Genomic DNA, 16674 nt, shown 5'->3' with positions numbered 1-16674 from the left:
TTAATAAGGCACGTAATATATATTTAATAATAAATTATCGTGGGTTTTTTCAGATCAGGCATTTTCCCCCACTTAACTAAGCTTTTTAAACATATTATATTGTTACGGACCAGGGAATGGGAAAGAAATTAATGCTTTTGTTTTTATATACGACCTGATTTTTTCTCCTAGTATATTAGAAAATAATTTAAATAAAAAGCTTTCTTGAATTGAGCATGATGGAACATCAGGTGCTTGAGAGAGGTAACTCTTCCTAAAATTTTCTGCTTCCAAGAGCAAGTGGTCATCCTAACTTTTGAGAAACAACAGCATCCATATGCAAAGCTAGTACGCTCTAAATTCACATACTGATTTATTTCTAAGCAGACTGCGTCTTAATAGGTAACCACGTAGTACAAATTATAACGTAAAAATCAATGCAGTTTAGATTTCTGAATCTTGTATGTACTTTGAAATTTTAATGAATGCACTATATTACAAATTTGATACATTGGTCAAACAAATGTTAAATTTTTACAAAGAAGAAAGGTAATTTTAATCATTTTCATCTATTTGTAATTCGGAACACAATCATTCTGCAAATAAGGAAAAACATCCAAGTCAATGTAGACCAACATAGAATACTTGCAATCCTAATATGCATTGCTGCGTTTCTTCCCAAAGAAAACACAGAATGAGCTCCCTTGTTTTCTGATGGCACAATAAAAGATTTGACACTTCACAAGCATTATAATGGAGGAAGTCTGAAGGATAAAGTAGTGGCTTTACGGAAATATTTAGAGGGTGAGGTGTTTGAGTGTGAAACCAACTGACTGCTAGTTGTCTGTTTTCCCCCTGCTTTCCTTGGGAGCACTATGGCTTGAAACCATCTCTTGTTTTGTTATTTGGTCTGTGAGCAGTTGACATAACTCACTTTCATTTTGTTTATATAGTGTGCCCTGTGTCTTTCCGTAGAGCACCCGAGGACAGAGTCTGAATGGGAAAACAGCTTTGCCTTGAAGATGTTCCTCTTCCAGTTCGTCAACTTGAACAGCTCCATCTTTTACATAGCCTTTTTTCTTGGCAGGTAAGTTACCTTGCTTAACTCACACGGAGCGGTAACTGCACAGCTTTCAAGAAAGTACGTTGACAGTTTGAACTCTAAATGCAACACAGTTTCTGAGGATAATTAATAGCAGAAAATGTAAGTTTGTAAGTGTACGCAAGGGTAGGACTCCTGAAAGCACAGAAATTAGACAGTAATAAGTCTACTTTTTAAGTGGGTCTGTGTACCTACCAAAACAAAAATTCAGAGCTCTGGAAGATCCAGACACTTCCTCAGTGTACATCTGTATTCAGCCCTGCACTGATACGCTTTATTCATCTTTTTCCTTACTTATTCCCCTTTGGTTGTATTTCCCAGGACACATTTCTATAAATTTATAATGCCATTTAAGTTCAAGATTTTTTTTTTTCCTTCCAAAGTAAAGATTGTTGGTAATGTCTGAATGTTATGTCCAGCAATACCATTGTCATACAGTTTCTAAGCTTCTTTCTTGCTATGTATTGTGTCTGGTAGGACCAGGAATGTTGTTTTTTTTTCCTCATCTGTAATTTTCATTGAGGTCATCAAGCATTTTGATTCATTTCACTATACAAGAATCTGTTAGATCTCTTTGAGGAGTTTTGTTGTGATTTGTCTTAAAGTCCTTTCGTGCTTTTTGGTTTGTGGGTGCAATCCAGCGCACATTTCACTCAGGCAAGCAAATCTCTCTGCTGTGGTAAATTCCTACATATTGCAACAGCTTATCTTCTTAAACATAGATTAGAGAGTTTGAGTATCTAACATCTAAAGCCTCTGAAGCTAGGATTTTTGCCCTGGGCATAATAAAAGCTTAGGATTTCTTGCAAAATGATGGTCTTTTTCCTCGTTTGCATTCTGTAACTCCCCTATCCTACAGATACCAGATTTAAGCCCATGTGATTTAATCTGTTTATATTTTGTGAGTTTGCTCAGTGGATGTTGTGAAATAATTACTGATACAGCATGGTCTCGGAATGTCCACTAAGCAGAAATCTTATTTTCCAGATTTGCAGGCCGCCCAGGAAAGTACAACAAGCTTTTCAACAGATGGAGACTGGAAGAGGTAAGCAATCCTGTTTTACGTTCCTGAGGAATTTCCATGAGTAAAAAGGAAACGACTGTAGGACATGAATTACGTCCAGTTTGAAAGATATACTATTCCAGCTAAGCACAGGGAAGAGAAAACTCTTATTTATAGCAAAGGTCAGTGAAGAGGAGACGTGCTTTTCTTTCTGCATTCTCTAATGGTATGAGTTACTCTACACGAGACATGCAGTTCTTGCTGCCTCTCTCCAGTGGAAAGCAAACAGTGATGCTCCCTTACCTACCTGGCACTACGGAGTCTGAAGTGATTGGTATATCCTATATTCCTTTGTGGCATTTTGGATAGAGGATATACATGGAGTGCTGTCACCTTACCTTATCGACAGCTTTTTATTTAAAAGAAGAAAAATGCTATTTCAAGATGTAGCTTGAAAATGTTAGAATTGCACCTTCCTTGGAAAAAAAAAGCAGCACACTGAAGCTACCTCCTATTTCTGAACAGCAGGCTTCTGTGGAGCTTTTGTAGCCCTGGAGTAAAATACCATAACTTCGGAGTCTGTGGTTCTAAAAACGCTTTCTGTAATTGCTACGCATGTTAATATACATTAATGTATGTTTTGTTCATTTGTGTGGTTAATAGTACTAGAATCTCTGATACTAGTATAAGTGTCTGTTCAGACCTAGGTTATAACAGATAAAATGTTCATCTGTTATTCTGAAATGAATGATCATGTATTGGTCTAAATGAAATGAACTATATCGTTGAACAAATACCTAGTCCACGTTAGCCCAGATAACACACTCCAGTTCTCCAAAAATTAAGATGTCTACAGGTTGTTCCATTAAACTAAATATTAATGTCTGTTATTGGTATTTTTCTACATATTTCTGTATCTGGAGGTGAGTGTTTTTCAGCATATGTATTTCAGTACACTCCATTCACCTTGTGAACTAACATAATTCTGACTTCAGCTACTGATCTTTTTCTTTTTAATTTCAGTGTCATCCGAGTGGCTGCTTGATAGATCTGTGTTTGCAGATGGGAGTTATTATGGTTTTGAAACAAATGTGGAACAACTTTATGGAGCTAGGCTATCCGTAAGTACTGCTGTTAGCATTTGTTTTACAGATAGCGCTTGCAAATTAGTGTTAATTCAGCAACAAGGAAAAATATTCTTCATACAAGCGGAGGGAAAAATACCACCTTGATTTGAAATTTTTTATCATTATGACTAACTGATGAAGATCTGGTGCAGCTGCATTACTGATCTGACAGTGTATTTTCAGAAGGTCAAATGAGATTCTTCAGCAAGTTCAAGTCTGCACGTTTTGCATTATCCCTCAAAAACGTGATGTTAGTATTCATTTTCTGCTTTCCCTGAATGGAGACAAGGAATTGTTACTAGCATTTACATAATTTTGTCATCATACTTTGCCGAAATATCTATTCCAAGAACATTACATACTTGGAGAAAATTTGTTTTTTTTCCATCTCACTATGGTGTACTGTAAATTTACTCCCAAGGGAAGCAATAACCATGCCCTGAAGTTTCTCAAGGTCCGTTAACCAGCTACATTGTTTATTGCGAGCTTATTTTCCATAGTACAGAGCTGTTCAACTATTGAAGGGACTGACAGGTCAAGAGTCTTACACTTCTTGTGAAGCTGGAAGAATGTTTTCAGTAGAAGGTTGCTCATCAGAAATGAATTTAATCAGTCTTAACCTTGATAGTATCCGAAAAGGTTATGCTCACAGTTTGCAGTCTGCAAATCGTGCACTGCGTTGTTGGGAGAAATCAACTTCTGAAAATAAGAAACCTTCTTGAAGTGTCAGGCTTCCTGTCTTCTTAACCCAGCCCTACTTTAATTCCACCTAGAATTCATTTCATAACATGCATGTTCCTTATGGAAAGGAATGTTTTGTTTTGACAGAACTGTGGCTTTCAAGTACGGCCTTTCAGTAGGAAGAGCTTAGCCCTAAACTAGCTGGAGAGAAATATCAGCCCGTTAATAAAATTACTTAGAGAAATTATTTCCTATCTTTGGTCTCTTTTCAGTAATATCTAGAAATAAATAATAACCTTTAATTGCTACCTTTGACAGTCCTAGGTTATATTTTTCCTTTGTGTAACCTTTTATGTGTGAGTATATTACTTAAGATTTATAACTACTTCGTGAAAGGACCTTTGCAAACCTTCATAAAAAATAGTCTTAAATATTTACAGCTTAAGCAGCGTCTTTTTAGACAATGTGTCCTGCTTAAAGGGGACAAATATTCCGTAGATCATCTAAGTTTTCAGGTTTGTTCAAAAAATAGTAGGCATATTCTGCTACTGAACGTATCCCAATGCTCCTAGTAAGCTCTACTTCTTTTGTCTTTTACGAGATTGAAAATGCAGCATTCTTTGTTTAATGCTTTCATTTTTTTCCTGGTTGTTTTTTTTTTTTTGGACTAAGTGATGCAGGTAAATCCTTACGTTAAAAAAAAAACAGTCAATGCAAGCAAATTCCTATTTCTGAAAGGCTTATTACAATAGCTGATGTGCTACATGAAAAACGTAATTAAAACCATAATGCTAAGTTGAAAACTTGTGAAATGTCTCTGAAATTTCTCTTGTATGATATTGTAAATATTTTCATGTAATACCTAAGTAAACACTCAGATGCCACTCAAAACAACAGCAGCTAGTATTGCAAATTACTGAGCAAGTACAGACAATAATACTTAGTTTGCCTAATGCAGTTTATTGCAGAATTGGTGGTCACGACGCAAAATGAAGAGAAGAGGACAATCAATGGAGCATAAAATTTCTCTACCTCAGTGGGAAAAAGATTGGAATCTGCAGCCTATGAATCTCCATGGTTTAATGGATGAGTATTTGGAGATGGGTAAGTGAATTTATAGACATGTCGATTTATTTATACTTTCAAGTATGTTTTTGCGCGTCTAGTTTCTAATCATAGAAATGCTTATCTAGTGTTACAGTTTGGCTTCACCACCATCTTTGTTGCTGCCTTCCCACTGGCACCCCTCCTGGCATTGCTGAACAATATCATAGAAATAAGATTAGATGCATATAAGTTTGTGACTCAGTGGCGAAGACCTATGCCTGCAAGAGCAACGGATATAGGTGAGAGAACCAAATGTCTATCACTGTCAGGTACAATTCCTTAAGTGTCATCTTCTTTGATGTAACTTGCTCCTTGCAATATTTCATGTGTCATAAGTGAAGTTGATGTGTAGCCTGCAGATATCAGGGATATCATGTCAGCAGGGTGGGCTGTACTGTAAGTCTTGATTCGGGTGGAGCCTATAGCGGTGGGGGCACGAGGACATGGCTTTACCTTGATTAGCTTTTCTGAGTCGGTAAATCTTTCTCAAGAGGAAAAAAAGGTTGTGACTAATGATGTTTTTATTATCATTTGTATGACCTTAATGACTTAATACAACTATTGAAAACTATTGACTTGGTTATTACCCTTGTTTCCAGGTATCTGGTATGGGATTCTTGAAGGAATTGGAGTTCTGGCTGTCATCACCAACGCCTTTGTTATTGCCATTACTTCCGATTACATTCCACGTTTTGTCTATGCATATAAATACGGCCCCTGTACAGATCAAGGATATAGACAAGAAAAGTAATGAAGGTTTTTTTAATATATTCATACATGCTTATTTCAGAGGAAGCACGCTTTTGTTACTGTCTGTCTGTGTTAACTTATTGCAGTAATAACATTTTACCTTTTACATCTTTACAAAGGTTTTGCTCTGTGTTGTCCCACTAAGAAAGGAAACTAGCCCAGTTTCCTGCCTATCTCCCTGTCTGCTTACTAACATTGCTGCACTGTGGGTTCCACATTCTGTGTTTTCCATCATCTTTCATGACCTTTTAGGCAAACAAAAAAGATCAGCGTGTCTACAATACTCACATACATCTTCTCTTTCATTTGGAGATTAGTGCTGTAATGCTATAATGTGACAGAAAGTATAGCAATAATAGCAGAGCAGCACAATCTAAGGCTGCAGCAAATGAGAACAAGCCCAAACACAGCAGCCCTGAATACAGAAACAAAGGAAGAAAAGCTGCTTACCTTTGGAAGGCCACCAGTATGCATTCCAGCAAAATGCTCTTGCCTCCCCTGCCAACCCTTAAATGAGGTCTAGGAAGGGGTGGATCCTGGCTCCACCCCTTCCTGTCACTCAGGTGCATTGAATGCACCTGAGCTCCCCTGGGTTGGCCCTGCCTTCCCACCAGGTGCTCAATCACTGGTTTGAGCTGTGACTTAGCACTTCTGTTACAAGTGCCCCGTGAGTATTCTCTTGTTGTTTTGGTTTTTTTGGTGGTTGTTGTTGTTTTTTAATGTGGGAATCAGGGTTGTCTTGAGAAAAGGATGCAGCACTTTGCTAATACTGCAGCTGTGATGGTGCATCTCACAAGCTAAACTAAACTTCTTCATTTCCCAAGAGGCGGTATGATAGAGAAAGCATCATGGTTTGTCCAGCAAGGCAGTTCCATGGTGTTCACAAACCATGCCTCGGCCCACTCCACAGGAATCTGTCATTCGTTCCCTCATTACTTCATTTTTATTTATTCAAAATAGAGATTTACTCTTCTTATGGTGTCCTGGGAAGAGAGAATTTAGGGGCAGAAAGAAAAGGACAGGATAGAATGAAAAAATACATGGTGGGAAAGTTTATACTGCCTAATGAGAACTGTCAGTGTAATCGAGAACTGTAAAGTCCTAATTATTTTTCCTGTAGGAATTTTAAGTGCCACAGCAAACCTGAAGATTCAGGAAGTACAATAGATACCTTGTCTGTTTAAATGTTCTTTGCTTCTCAGGATGCCCTTTGTTACATTATAGGACATGTTTTCAGGAGAACAGGATGGCTTAGGTGTCCATATTTTTGACAAATGAAGAAAAATTGTACTCCTGTAGTCATAATTCAGCATACTTGTATGACTTCTGTCATTAACACCAATAAATTGTTACCTTTAAGATAGATGTTTGGTATACGTGCAGTCTTACTTTTGGTCAAAACTCATCTTTGGTTCCATTTGTAAAACCTAATCATTTTTTTGCTATATAAGTTGTATGACCGATGGCAGTAGCAGATTTGACAAGGAATCCTTTTTGCCTTTGTAGCCATCTTTCTTAGTTCAGTGGGTTTGAGAGGCGACAGTGAAGAACACTGTAGGAAAGGGGTTTGCTTTGCATCCTACTGGTAGATAAGCCCGGAGGAAAAAAAAAACAGATTTATAAATCATGTTTGTTATCTCTGAAAAAGAAGTTACTTGATTCCTTCCAATAACACTTTGCTTTTCTGCTTAGTATTTTACAAGTGCTTTTGTTCTAATAAACAAATAAAACAGTATCCTCACAATATGTGACACCACGCAGCTTTATGCTTTATATCCACTTTATGAAGAAAGTTCTGACCCCATGACTTTACTTTCCAGATGCCTAAAAGGATATGTCAACAGCAGCTTATCAGTGTTTGATCTGAGTGAACTTGGAATGGGATATTCAGGATACTGCCGGTATGTTTTGATGTTCCCTCTGCTTGTACTATATAGGCATTGAATAGACTTTAAAAGGAAAGTTGGTGATTAAGTTAATGGCGGAGTCGTTTCATTTTTGCCTCGGTAAAAGGATTTGAGTTCAAGTTTGTTCAACATGGAAATCTCAGATGTGAAAGGTGTGTTGAAGGATGCAGTCCTAAGACAGGGGAAACCCATGTCATATTCTTAGTTTCTTCGGGATTACTGTAAGCCACGTGCTACTGGCCTCTATGAATTATTTAATGTGAGTTTCCCCAGCTGTAAATAAGGCTAAAATTTTTCATTTCATTTCATTCTGAGGTCTATTAATTAAAATGCGCAATTAAAATGTTTGTTGTGGCTGTAATCCAGCCGAAATTTCCCAACAGTTATGCAAGATGGATATGAGAAATTGAGCAAAAAACTTAAATGTGACTTTGCGTTAAGTGCACCCTTCCTTGTTTTGGATTTAGTTTTATGGTGAAAATTACCTTGGAGCCAACTAAGTTATACAATCGTTATTCAGGCCTCGTCATCAGAATTTCAACTTCTTAGAAACAAAGATGAGAACCAATTTAGAGTCAACACACTTGAACTTAATACTCTAAGATGCTAGATGTGTAACAACAAAAGAAAATGTTTGTTCTGGTTTTTTGGAAGCAAAAATTTACCATCTTAAAAGCAGCTGTTTTTAATACATATATTGTGGACTATGATTTTTCATTGAATTCCTCTTGAAATATGCTTCCAGGTCAAATTCTCTCCTTTTAGACATCTCTGGGATAACCTTGAGAGCTTTTCACCACGTTCTGGTTTTTGAGCACAGACTAATTTACAGAGTTTATCTTCGCTTCACAGGTACAGAGATTATAGAGCCCCCCCGTGGAGTTCAACTCCCTATGAGTTCACTTTGCAGTTCTGGCATGTTCTGGCGGCACGACTGGCCTTCATTATCGTTTTTGAGGTTAGTCATGGAATGGAACTGTTCTCTTCTGGAGTTCCTTTTTTTTTTTTTAATAATAATCTCATAGAGTGTCACTGTAATTAGTTGTTTGTTGGTTATAGTATCTGAGAGGAAAAAAAAATGACTCCCCTCAAAATACTGTCAGTCAGCTACTTCCAACTGAGTTGATAGAACATGCACGGCTTCTGGAGTACCCCCCAGATCATATTTTTTTAGCAGTCATCTTATACATCATGATGGTTCACATCTAAACCTCATTAGAGGCTGTTAGAAATTCAAATGTGTGTCAGGAAAATGATACGTGACGGCAGCCTGATAGAACGCTAGAAATGTGTACTAACTTGGGCTGAGGTACTGTCTGGGGAACTGGTTGCTTACCTTTTACAAGCTCTTAACAAAGGCTCGTGGCAGATCCTGCAGTTACGTATGACTTTTGATCACTAGCTGTACGTTTAGTTTTGGTTTTTGTAAGACTTTTCTGACAGACAGTTCATTTCCACCCACGCATATGTATGCATACAAGTAGGTCACTTCAATAGCAGTGCCTCCTGTTTATTTCCGTGGAAATGACAACAGATGCAATGACCACAAAAACGCTATTTTGTATATCTAAATAGAGATTAAAAAAGAATGATTATTTTTCAGTCATGAGTCAAATGGCAGTTCCAAATTTGCCACTGACTTTTGGGCCCCAATGTTTGATCCTAGGAACGAGTATTTATGCGTGTGTGAAGCCATTATTTTTCTTCTTCTTTTCAGCACCTCGTTTTTGGAATCAAGTCTTTCATTGCTTACCTGATTCCAGACATGCCCAAAGACTTGTGCGACAGAATGAGGAGAGAGAAGTACTTAGTCCAGGAAATGATGTATGAGGCTGAACTCGAGCATTTGCAGAGAGAAAGAAAAAAGAATGGGAAACAGTATCACCACGAATGGCCTTAGTCAATACCATGCTGCAACAGAAACGCTGTTTGGAGACTGAAGAGTGTGATTTCGAAATGAAGTCAGTCTTGCATCAGTGTGTGCGATTCAAAGTGTATATATGTTCTTGTTGGGCTGGACAGTTGCAGGCTTTGGTGGGAAGTGGAAAACAGGTGCTTCCAATGAAGAAAATGAAGAGCCTTATCTGTAACCGGTCCGTGAGGTGAGCGCCCGGGAGAACTGGCACTCAGGAATGTGCAGCAGATAAAAAAAATTTGGACGCTGATTTTAAAATGGCAACGAGTCTTAATGCTGTTCGTGAAGATGCTAACAGCGTAATGAAAATAGAAAATTACCTATAAACTTATACAGTAAGGGCATGACTAAAAACAAATTACATGGTATCCACTACAGCTTCTGATTGCTCAGCTGCATCTGTAATGCCTCTGAAGAAAAAAAAACAGTCGTTGCCTTTGTGGCCATAACTTGATATCAACGATCCTTCAGGCTTATTGTTTCGTCAGGTTTGTCCTAGTCTCTCGTTGAGATTGTGGATGTGGTCCTACCCTAAAAACTGGGTATATGGCTGCTTAATATATACTATGCAGTTTAAGGTTTGCACATCATTGTCACTAATTTATCCTTCTAGTTGAAAACCAAAAATTCTAAATTCAAAGAGAAGACAGCAGCACTAGAGCGCATTGCATTGCCCACATTGCAGCTGCATTTGAAAATGACATGGCTGTGAGTTTCTTTCCACTTTTTTGTGCAGAAAGGCCACCTCCACACACATCGAGGATGAAAGAACTGTCATTTCCGTGCTCTGCTGTAGCATGCAGATGTCTAACTGTGTTACTGTTCTCTTTGACCCGTCTGAGCAATGATTCCGTGACTTCACAGAATGCTAACTTGAAATATTCTAATACAGTGCAAATTACTTCGTTCTGAATATACAGTTAACTATCTATAGTATGCAAGCTTATGCAGATATGCATCAGACGTACAGTATAGCATTTTGACTTGCTTGTTCAGGGAAGGAGAAGCTGAGCACCTTATAACAATGCTCTTCTTATTGTAACAGTAAATGTTCCAGTAACGTGCACTTCTTTTATGGGGCTAAATAAGTCAAAGTATGGGAATTAGACACAGGCAGATGTGTATACAGATTGTATATAAAAGCACACACACACGGTGGTTACTTTTAGAATTTTTATTATTATTTGTATGCCTTCTTACAGTCTGGGGGAGCTCGTTGTATAAAATCACTAGAAAAAGTAGACACTCGTGTTAAGAACCAAATTTCAGGTTTTTTGTGCGTACAGTGTCAGGTAGTGTTGCTTATGGTTATAGTCACATTTTGTTGATGAAATTGTCTATTAACATTTCGTAGTGTGCAAAAAGATAAGCACTTAATTTGAAAAATCTGAGCAAGCGAGCAGAGTTCACTTGCAGCGTAGAGAGTGGGGAAACAGAATTGCAGTCATCCGCTTTATCTTGTCCAACATCAAACAATGCTCCATTATACTGAATGAGAAGAAAAAAAAGAACAACAACAACAAAAAAAAAACCCAGAGCCACCAAATCATTCTGACTTAATACATCTATGTTATTTTAGAGATAAAGCTGCAGTTACACTGGTGACAGATACAAAAAGACCTGAAATTTTATTTGATAAATGCCATCTTGAGCCACTAAGTGTCATTCTAGTATTTACTGACATGTTAGAACAAAACTTCTTTTTAAATTATTATTACACCACCTAAAATGAGTTTTAAGAGCCCATTTAATAGTTGAGCGGAATCTATTGTATCCAGTGGACTTTAGCATCAAAGTTTGAGTTCTTTACACGTTTCACTATATTCATGAAATTTCTTGGTTAATTCCAGCTTAATGTGACCTGACAAGGCAACTATAGGAGTATCTACAGTATTGCACAAAGGAGGAAGGAAATGGAAAGGTATGATTTAATCAGACGTATTAGCAGTTAGTACTTTGATAATGGGCTATCGGAACTCAGCTTTCCGTATTTTGGAAAGGCTGGTTATTTTCCTTTATATTTTGTAAAGTTCCTCAGGAGTCCTTATCAGAAATATCAGCACTCTCCTCGGTGCTTATGGATTCACACGATTTAATTTTATTTATTCTCTCCCTGTTTCGTACTGTGGAATATCAAGCACCGCTTGACAGCATTAACCGTGTGTCACAGGTTCTGTTTCTGTGCCGTGTAGTGAAAATACTTCAGTTCTTCAGAAGGTCACAGTTCAGCTCCCTTTTTAAAGTTCTCTCTAAAAGCAAAATGCCTTGGCTGGCCCAAGGTAAAAAGATTCAGGAGAAAAATTGGCAAAAATCAGAACTGTTGATTATTTTGTGCTTTTTTTCATTTCTGCTGTGGATATTGGCACAAGTCAAAACAGGCAAATTCCAGCCGAACGTCAAAGTGCACATGACGGAAAACTTTTTTTGTATTTGAGTATGATTTTGGATTTAAATATTTATATTCTTAATAATTTTCAGCACTGGTGTATAGAAGTAGTTTGAAGGCAAGTATGTAGATCTGACATTGCAGTTGATGCACTGGAAAAGCACAAGAAATTCTGGAGAAACACTGTGTGTACCTTTATATCTGAAGGACGTGAACAAAGTGTAAAGGTTTTGCCACTAATAGCCATTTGCTTAAGCTGAGAACTTTTTGCTAGACTTTGTTTAGTACTATGCTATCTGCATTGACTGCACGTAATTTTACTGAAGTACAAGGCACACACTGTCCTCAGGAATACTGTATTTTATGAATGGTGAATGATCTTTTCATATTCTAGGTATTGTCTTTCCAAACGAATGACCAGTATGAATAGACTGTGCATGCAAGCTGCGTTTGTGAAACCCGACAAAGCTTTAGAACTTAAATTTGTGCAAAAATGCTTCAGATCACTGCTGATCTAATCTATGACAATTTTGCTCTATGCATGCGCCCTTACAGAGACTGCATGAGCAGCTAGATATTCTTAAATACAAACGATGAGTCCAAAATGTCTTAATTATTCCTAACCAAATTCAGCGTCTTGATGCAGACAAAAGAAATTTCCATTTCAGCAACTGTGAAAAATTGACACACGTTATACATATTTCTAGTTACTTTTCATTCCAAATTTGTGCCTACTGTGTGAGATCTGAATTCTGGTGAGCGAAAAAGGGGGGAAAAAGAAGGCATGGAAATGAAATGGATCCAAAGAACTCTGTTTCATTAGCCTTCCTAATGAGAAGTTCCTTCTTGGAGCTCAGCATCCCTGTCTGCGGAGGTGGATGCATCCAGTGCTCAGTGTTTACAGCTGAGTGCCAACAGGGATGCCTGCAGATTGAGCAAAGGCTCTCTATTTGCTCTGCTGTAATTTGATTTTCGTACAATGGAGTGATTGGGCATCCTGATGGAGCACTAATATTTTGAAACAAGGCAGACCACGTGATGGCCAATTTTCTTTCCAACCTCCTTTTTACCAAAGCATTTATAGAGAAAATTTAGATGAGAGCTTAAGTTAATATTGATGATGACCCTAAATTTCCATAGTAATGTTGGATGACAGATGGTTTGTAGTTTTTTTAGATCTTTCTTTAGAAGCAGATATATTCGTTCCTACAAAGCAGATGCATCAGCTCTTACTATGCCCTCTTCTGATAGCAATTTGACTTAAATCATGTTTTTAGGATCACTTAGGCTCCGTTGTATTCCAAAGAAAACTCAAAAGGCAAATGTTTGGAGGGTCGAGTGAAGATAGCTGAATAGATGCATACCTTAATGCATAAATTCATTAATTTCCTGGGGTTTTCTTCATGAAGGAAAGTATCTTGGGAAACAAGATTTAGGGTGAGTGTTAATACAGGGAAAGGCATGTATTCATGATATTTTTTTCTTACTGTGTCATTAGGACGATCAGTGCACATCTGTGGTTTCCTTATTTTGGCTTCTTCTGCAGACTCCAAATGCTTGTGCTGCCAGAGAGAATGGCTGGAGCCGTGCAGTTCAGTTTCATTAGGACTATTACAAACTAGATTTTTTTACATACACTGAGTAACGGTCGAACCAAACTCTTATAAACAGCTGCATATGAAGGCAGTCAAATTAATGGAAATCAATCACACTTTCTATTTAGCATTACGTAGAAGAAAAGGGACTGATATAAAAACAGTGATCAGCGTATCAGCGATCACTTAAAGTTGCATTCATACTTCCAGATGCATTTTATTTTTTTGCTATCTTCGTAAACCGCTGATGTTGATTTTGGGGGGGGTTAAAGCTTGAAGCAAATTTATAACCAACCATTCGTAACAATGTGTATTTCGTGTTACAGCTGACACTAGAATTCAGAGAGCCGCATCTAGGCAGACTTTTGAGAAAGATGAAGTAAGTTATTTTGTTAGTTCTAATGCATAGTTTGACTGAAGCGTAAGCAGTAACAAGTGTTTAAGTGACTTGCAGACCTGAATTCCTGTGGCAGCAAATGTAGCGGCTTTCAAAGATCTCTTTATCTTTTTGTGCTCAACCTCATACTGGTTAAAGCCCGCCTCCTGCTGCAGTAAAATGGAACAAACCAGCATTCTGAGGCTGGGGATGAGCAGAGGAAGGAGAGCTCTTGCGTTCGTTTCAGCTAGTTTTGCTCCAGAGCCCCTTAGCGGTTCTGCAAAATGAGGGGTCGAAACTGGAGCACGGTGACAACCCCTGCCATCCTTTTCCTTTTCTCCTCTTCTTTACTTATCCACAGTGTTTTATTAAATGATGCCTTCTTGCTGACGGTCCGATTTCAAGAGCAGTTGCCTGACCCAAAGTACTCAAAGTGCAAACAGAAGCCGAAACAGAAGTGTTCCCAAACGAGCCTGTCCAGTGCTTGTCCCCAGCTGGTACGCACTGGATGGAGCGGTGCGAGGAAGCACACGGTGTCTGTGTCTGCTGCTAGGCCACTTCTGTCACTTTCCCAAGCACTATCTTTTGCACTCCTTCTGTCCCTCCCTGCATGTACGCACATGTCCTGAAGGCACTACCTAATCTTGGCATTTTGAAATTGATATGAATAGGCTCATATCGACAATTTTTCTCCAATTCTGACATTACAACATATTCACTAGAAGTTTACATTGATATAATTTTGACATAGCCGTGATAGCACAACGTTACCACAGCAGCACAAATTTATAACGGCACAACAAAGAACTGTAGAGAAATCCCTTTGCTATTCCGTGTTATGCAGGAACTTTCTTAATCCAGTACTGGGATTTTGCCTTGAAATGTTAATGGAACACCCCCTCCTCACTGCACTGAAAATTTCCTTTTGGTAGTTCTGTTGGCTCATTCTAACTTCTTGCCATAACCTCTGTAACACTAAATGTTCCCTGTAGTATGCTCTTTAATTGCCGTGAACTAGTCGCTGGGATGCTACTAGATGAGAAATGAGGATTAAACCCAATGCGGTCTGAAGCGAATGAGATTTTAAGCACTGAGAACTTGAGAATTTTTCTGTTTAAAATTTTTAAAAAATTCAGATCACCTTTTTATTTAATGTTCTATTTAGAAGACTTGGAATTTTGTATTGAAAAAAATCTACACAACTGTCGATTCTAATTTTTACCTAGGGTAGTATCACTGAAATTTCAGTTGTTAGAAATAATCTCATGTAAAATCTACATAATATAGTTCAGCCATTTTTACTCTGATAGTCCTGGCTAACTTGCAATATCGTGATCGTAAGAGATTTCTTAAAATGTGTATATATTTGAAATTTATGTACTATTTAAATACAACTTGGTTTCTAAGTAAGAAGTGAGAGTACAGTTTCAGCTATTTTTTCTATTCATAATTCCAAACTTTGTAAGTAACATTTAAAATAAGATTACCACCAAGTGTTTCAGAGAAATTAACTTTTATGCACTACAAGCTAGAAGTTCCTCTGGCCTGTCAGCTTTCACTTTCTTTTGGGTTTAAGGTTACTCTTACAAGCTGGTGTGTGCCCCAGAACTAAAAGAAATCACTGAGGAAATGTTGTTGATATGATTAACTATTGTAAGACACTTTTGGCATAAATTTGTCTTTGAGATGCTGTTTACTTTATCAAGGTTTACATGTACAAATGCAACTACTTACTGTATCATACACATTTGAATATTGCATTTTTCAGTAATAAACTTGGGTATATTTGAAGGAATCTCTGGGTGTCATAATTCAAAACGTTCAAAGTTATGAAAAATACACTCTGAAGGTGAGTGTTCGCGTGCCTCCAAACCACAGTATGTAAGTAAGTAATTTATGGGTTAAACTTGTCTCAGCCAGTTGAACGTTTAATACGTACTGTGTTTTCAGGGCACGTATAGACTCATTCACTTACGATCTACTGCTTTCACTAATGATTAATAATTTCTTAAATTTAAGCTCCTGTTTTAAATCGACATTTTTCTTAATCTCATTTTATTTTTTTTTCCACTCAAGCGCACAGGCTAGCTCTTCTCTGGAAAGATCAGTGGCTCGAGACATAAAGCAAACAAGAAGATAAGACAGCTTTAATCAACACTGAATATTTAATCAGAATGGTAATTTTTTCTGATTTCCACTTTAGCCTTAAGTCTTGGTAGAAGACTGTATAATGAACTACTGAATAGCAGTTTTAGCCATCATATGTAAGGCCATGTATTGGACTTCATAAAACCCTCCGGAGTGTCTGGCACAAAGCATACATGGGCTCACTGAACAGCTTTAGTTGAAACAAACCTGGTGCAAAAATATACTTTGGAAGATAATAAGTCTGTAGCAAATGTAATGCAAAACTGTTTTGAAGTCTGTGAAGAAGTTTTGAAAAACACAAAGTGGACAGCCTCTAGCATACAGAATGCAAGAATACTTCAATGAGTAGATACCACAAGAAATATTGAATAGTTTTCACAGACAGACGTCTCTTATTCAGATACCATCCTACTACTAGTAGAGAAGTTGTTTTTGTTTTTCTTGTCATCCACCCTCTCTCTATGTAGTTTGATGTTAGTGTTTTGGTCCGCTTTCACTCCTGAATTGTTGATAGGTTATGTTGAGAGCCTAAATGAGATACAAATGCTTGTCTTTTCTAAGTTTCCATTTCTGCCTCGCTAACCGTATCAAGGTTGGA

General features: G+C 37.6%; 1 protein-coding gene across 7 annotated transcripts in view; it reads left to right on the top strand.

The window, feature by feature from the left end:
* ANO3 (anoctamin 3) overlaps nt 1–16674 on the top strand; it is a 274762-nt gene that overhangs the window by 155747 nt on the left and 102341 nt on the right. For 3 of the 7 annotated variants that reach the window (XM_021402284.1, XM_021402282.1, XM_021402283.1), the window contains 9 exons: nt 955–1066; nt 2069–2126; nt 3108–3205; nt 4851–4996; nt 5086–5238; nt 5599–5746; nt 7570–7650; nt 8509–8614; nt 9374–11085. In XM_021402284.1, coding sequence (XP_021257959.1) covers nt 955–1066; nt 2069–2126; nt 3108–3205; nt 4851–4996; nt 5086–5238; nt 5599–5746; nt 7570–7650; nt 8509–8614; nt 9374–9556 — 1085 coding nt within the window. In that variant the 3' untranslated portion in view covers nt 9557–11085. Of the gene's footprint in view, nt 1–954; nt 1067–2068; nt 2127–3107; nt 3206–4850; nt 4997–5085; nt 5239–5598; nt 5747–7569; nt 7651–8508; nt 8615–9373; nt 15724–16004; nt 16106–16674 lie in introns of those variants that run through there. The other 4 variants (XR_002440328.1, XR_002440329.1, XR_002440327.1 and 1 more) reach the window with 4 other exon arrangements.

This window comes from Numida meleagris, chromosome 6, assembly GCF_002078875.1.
Source record: "Numida meleagris isolate 19003 breed g44 Domestic line chromosome 6, NumMel1.0, whole genome shotgun sequence".
In the NCBI taxonomy this organism is placed as follows: Eukaryota; Metazoa; Chordata; class Aves; order Galliformes; family Numididae; genus Numida; species Numida meleagris.
This window is presented reverse-complemented; position numbering and strand designations above follow the sequence as displayed.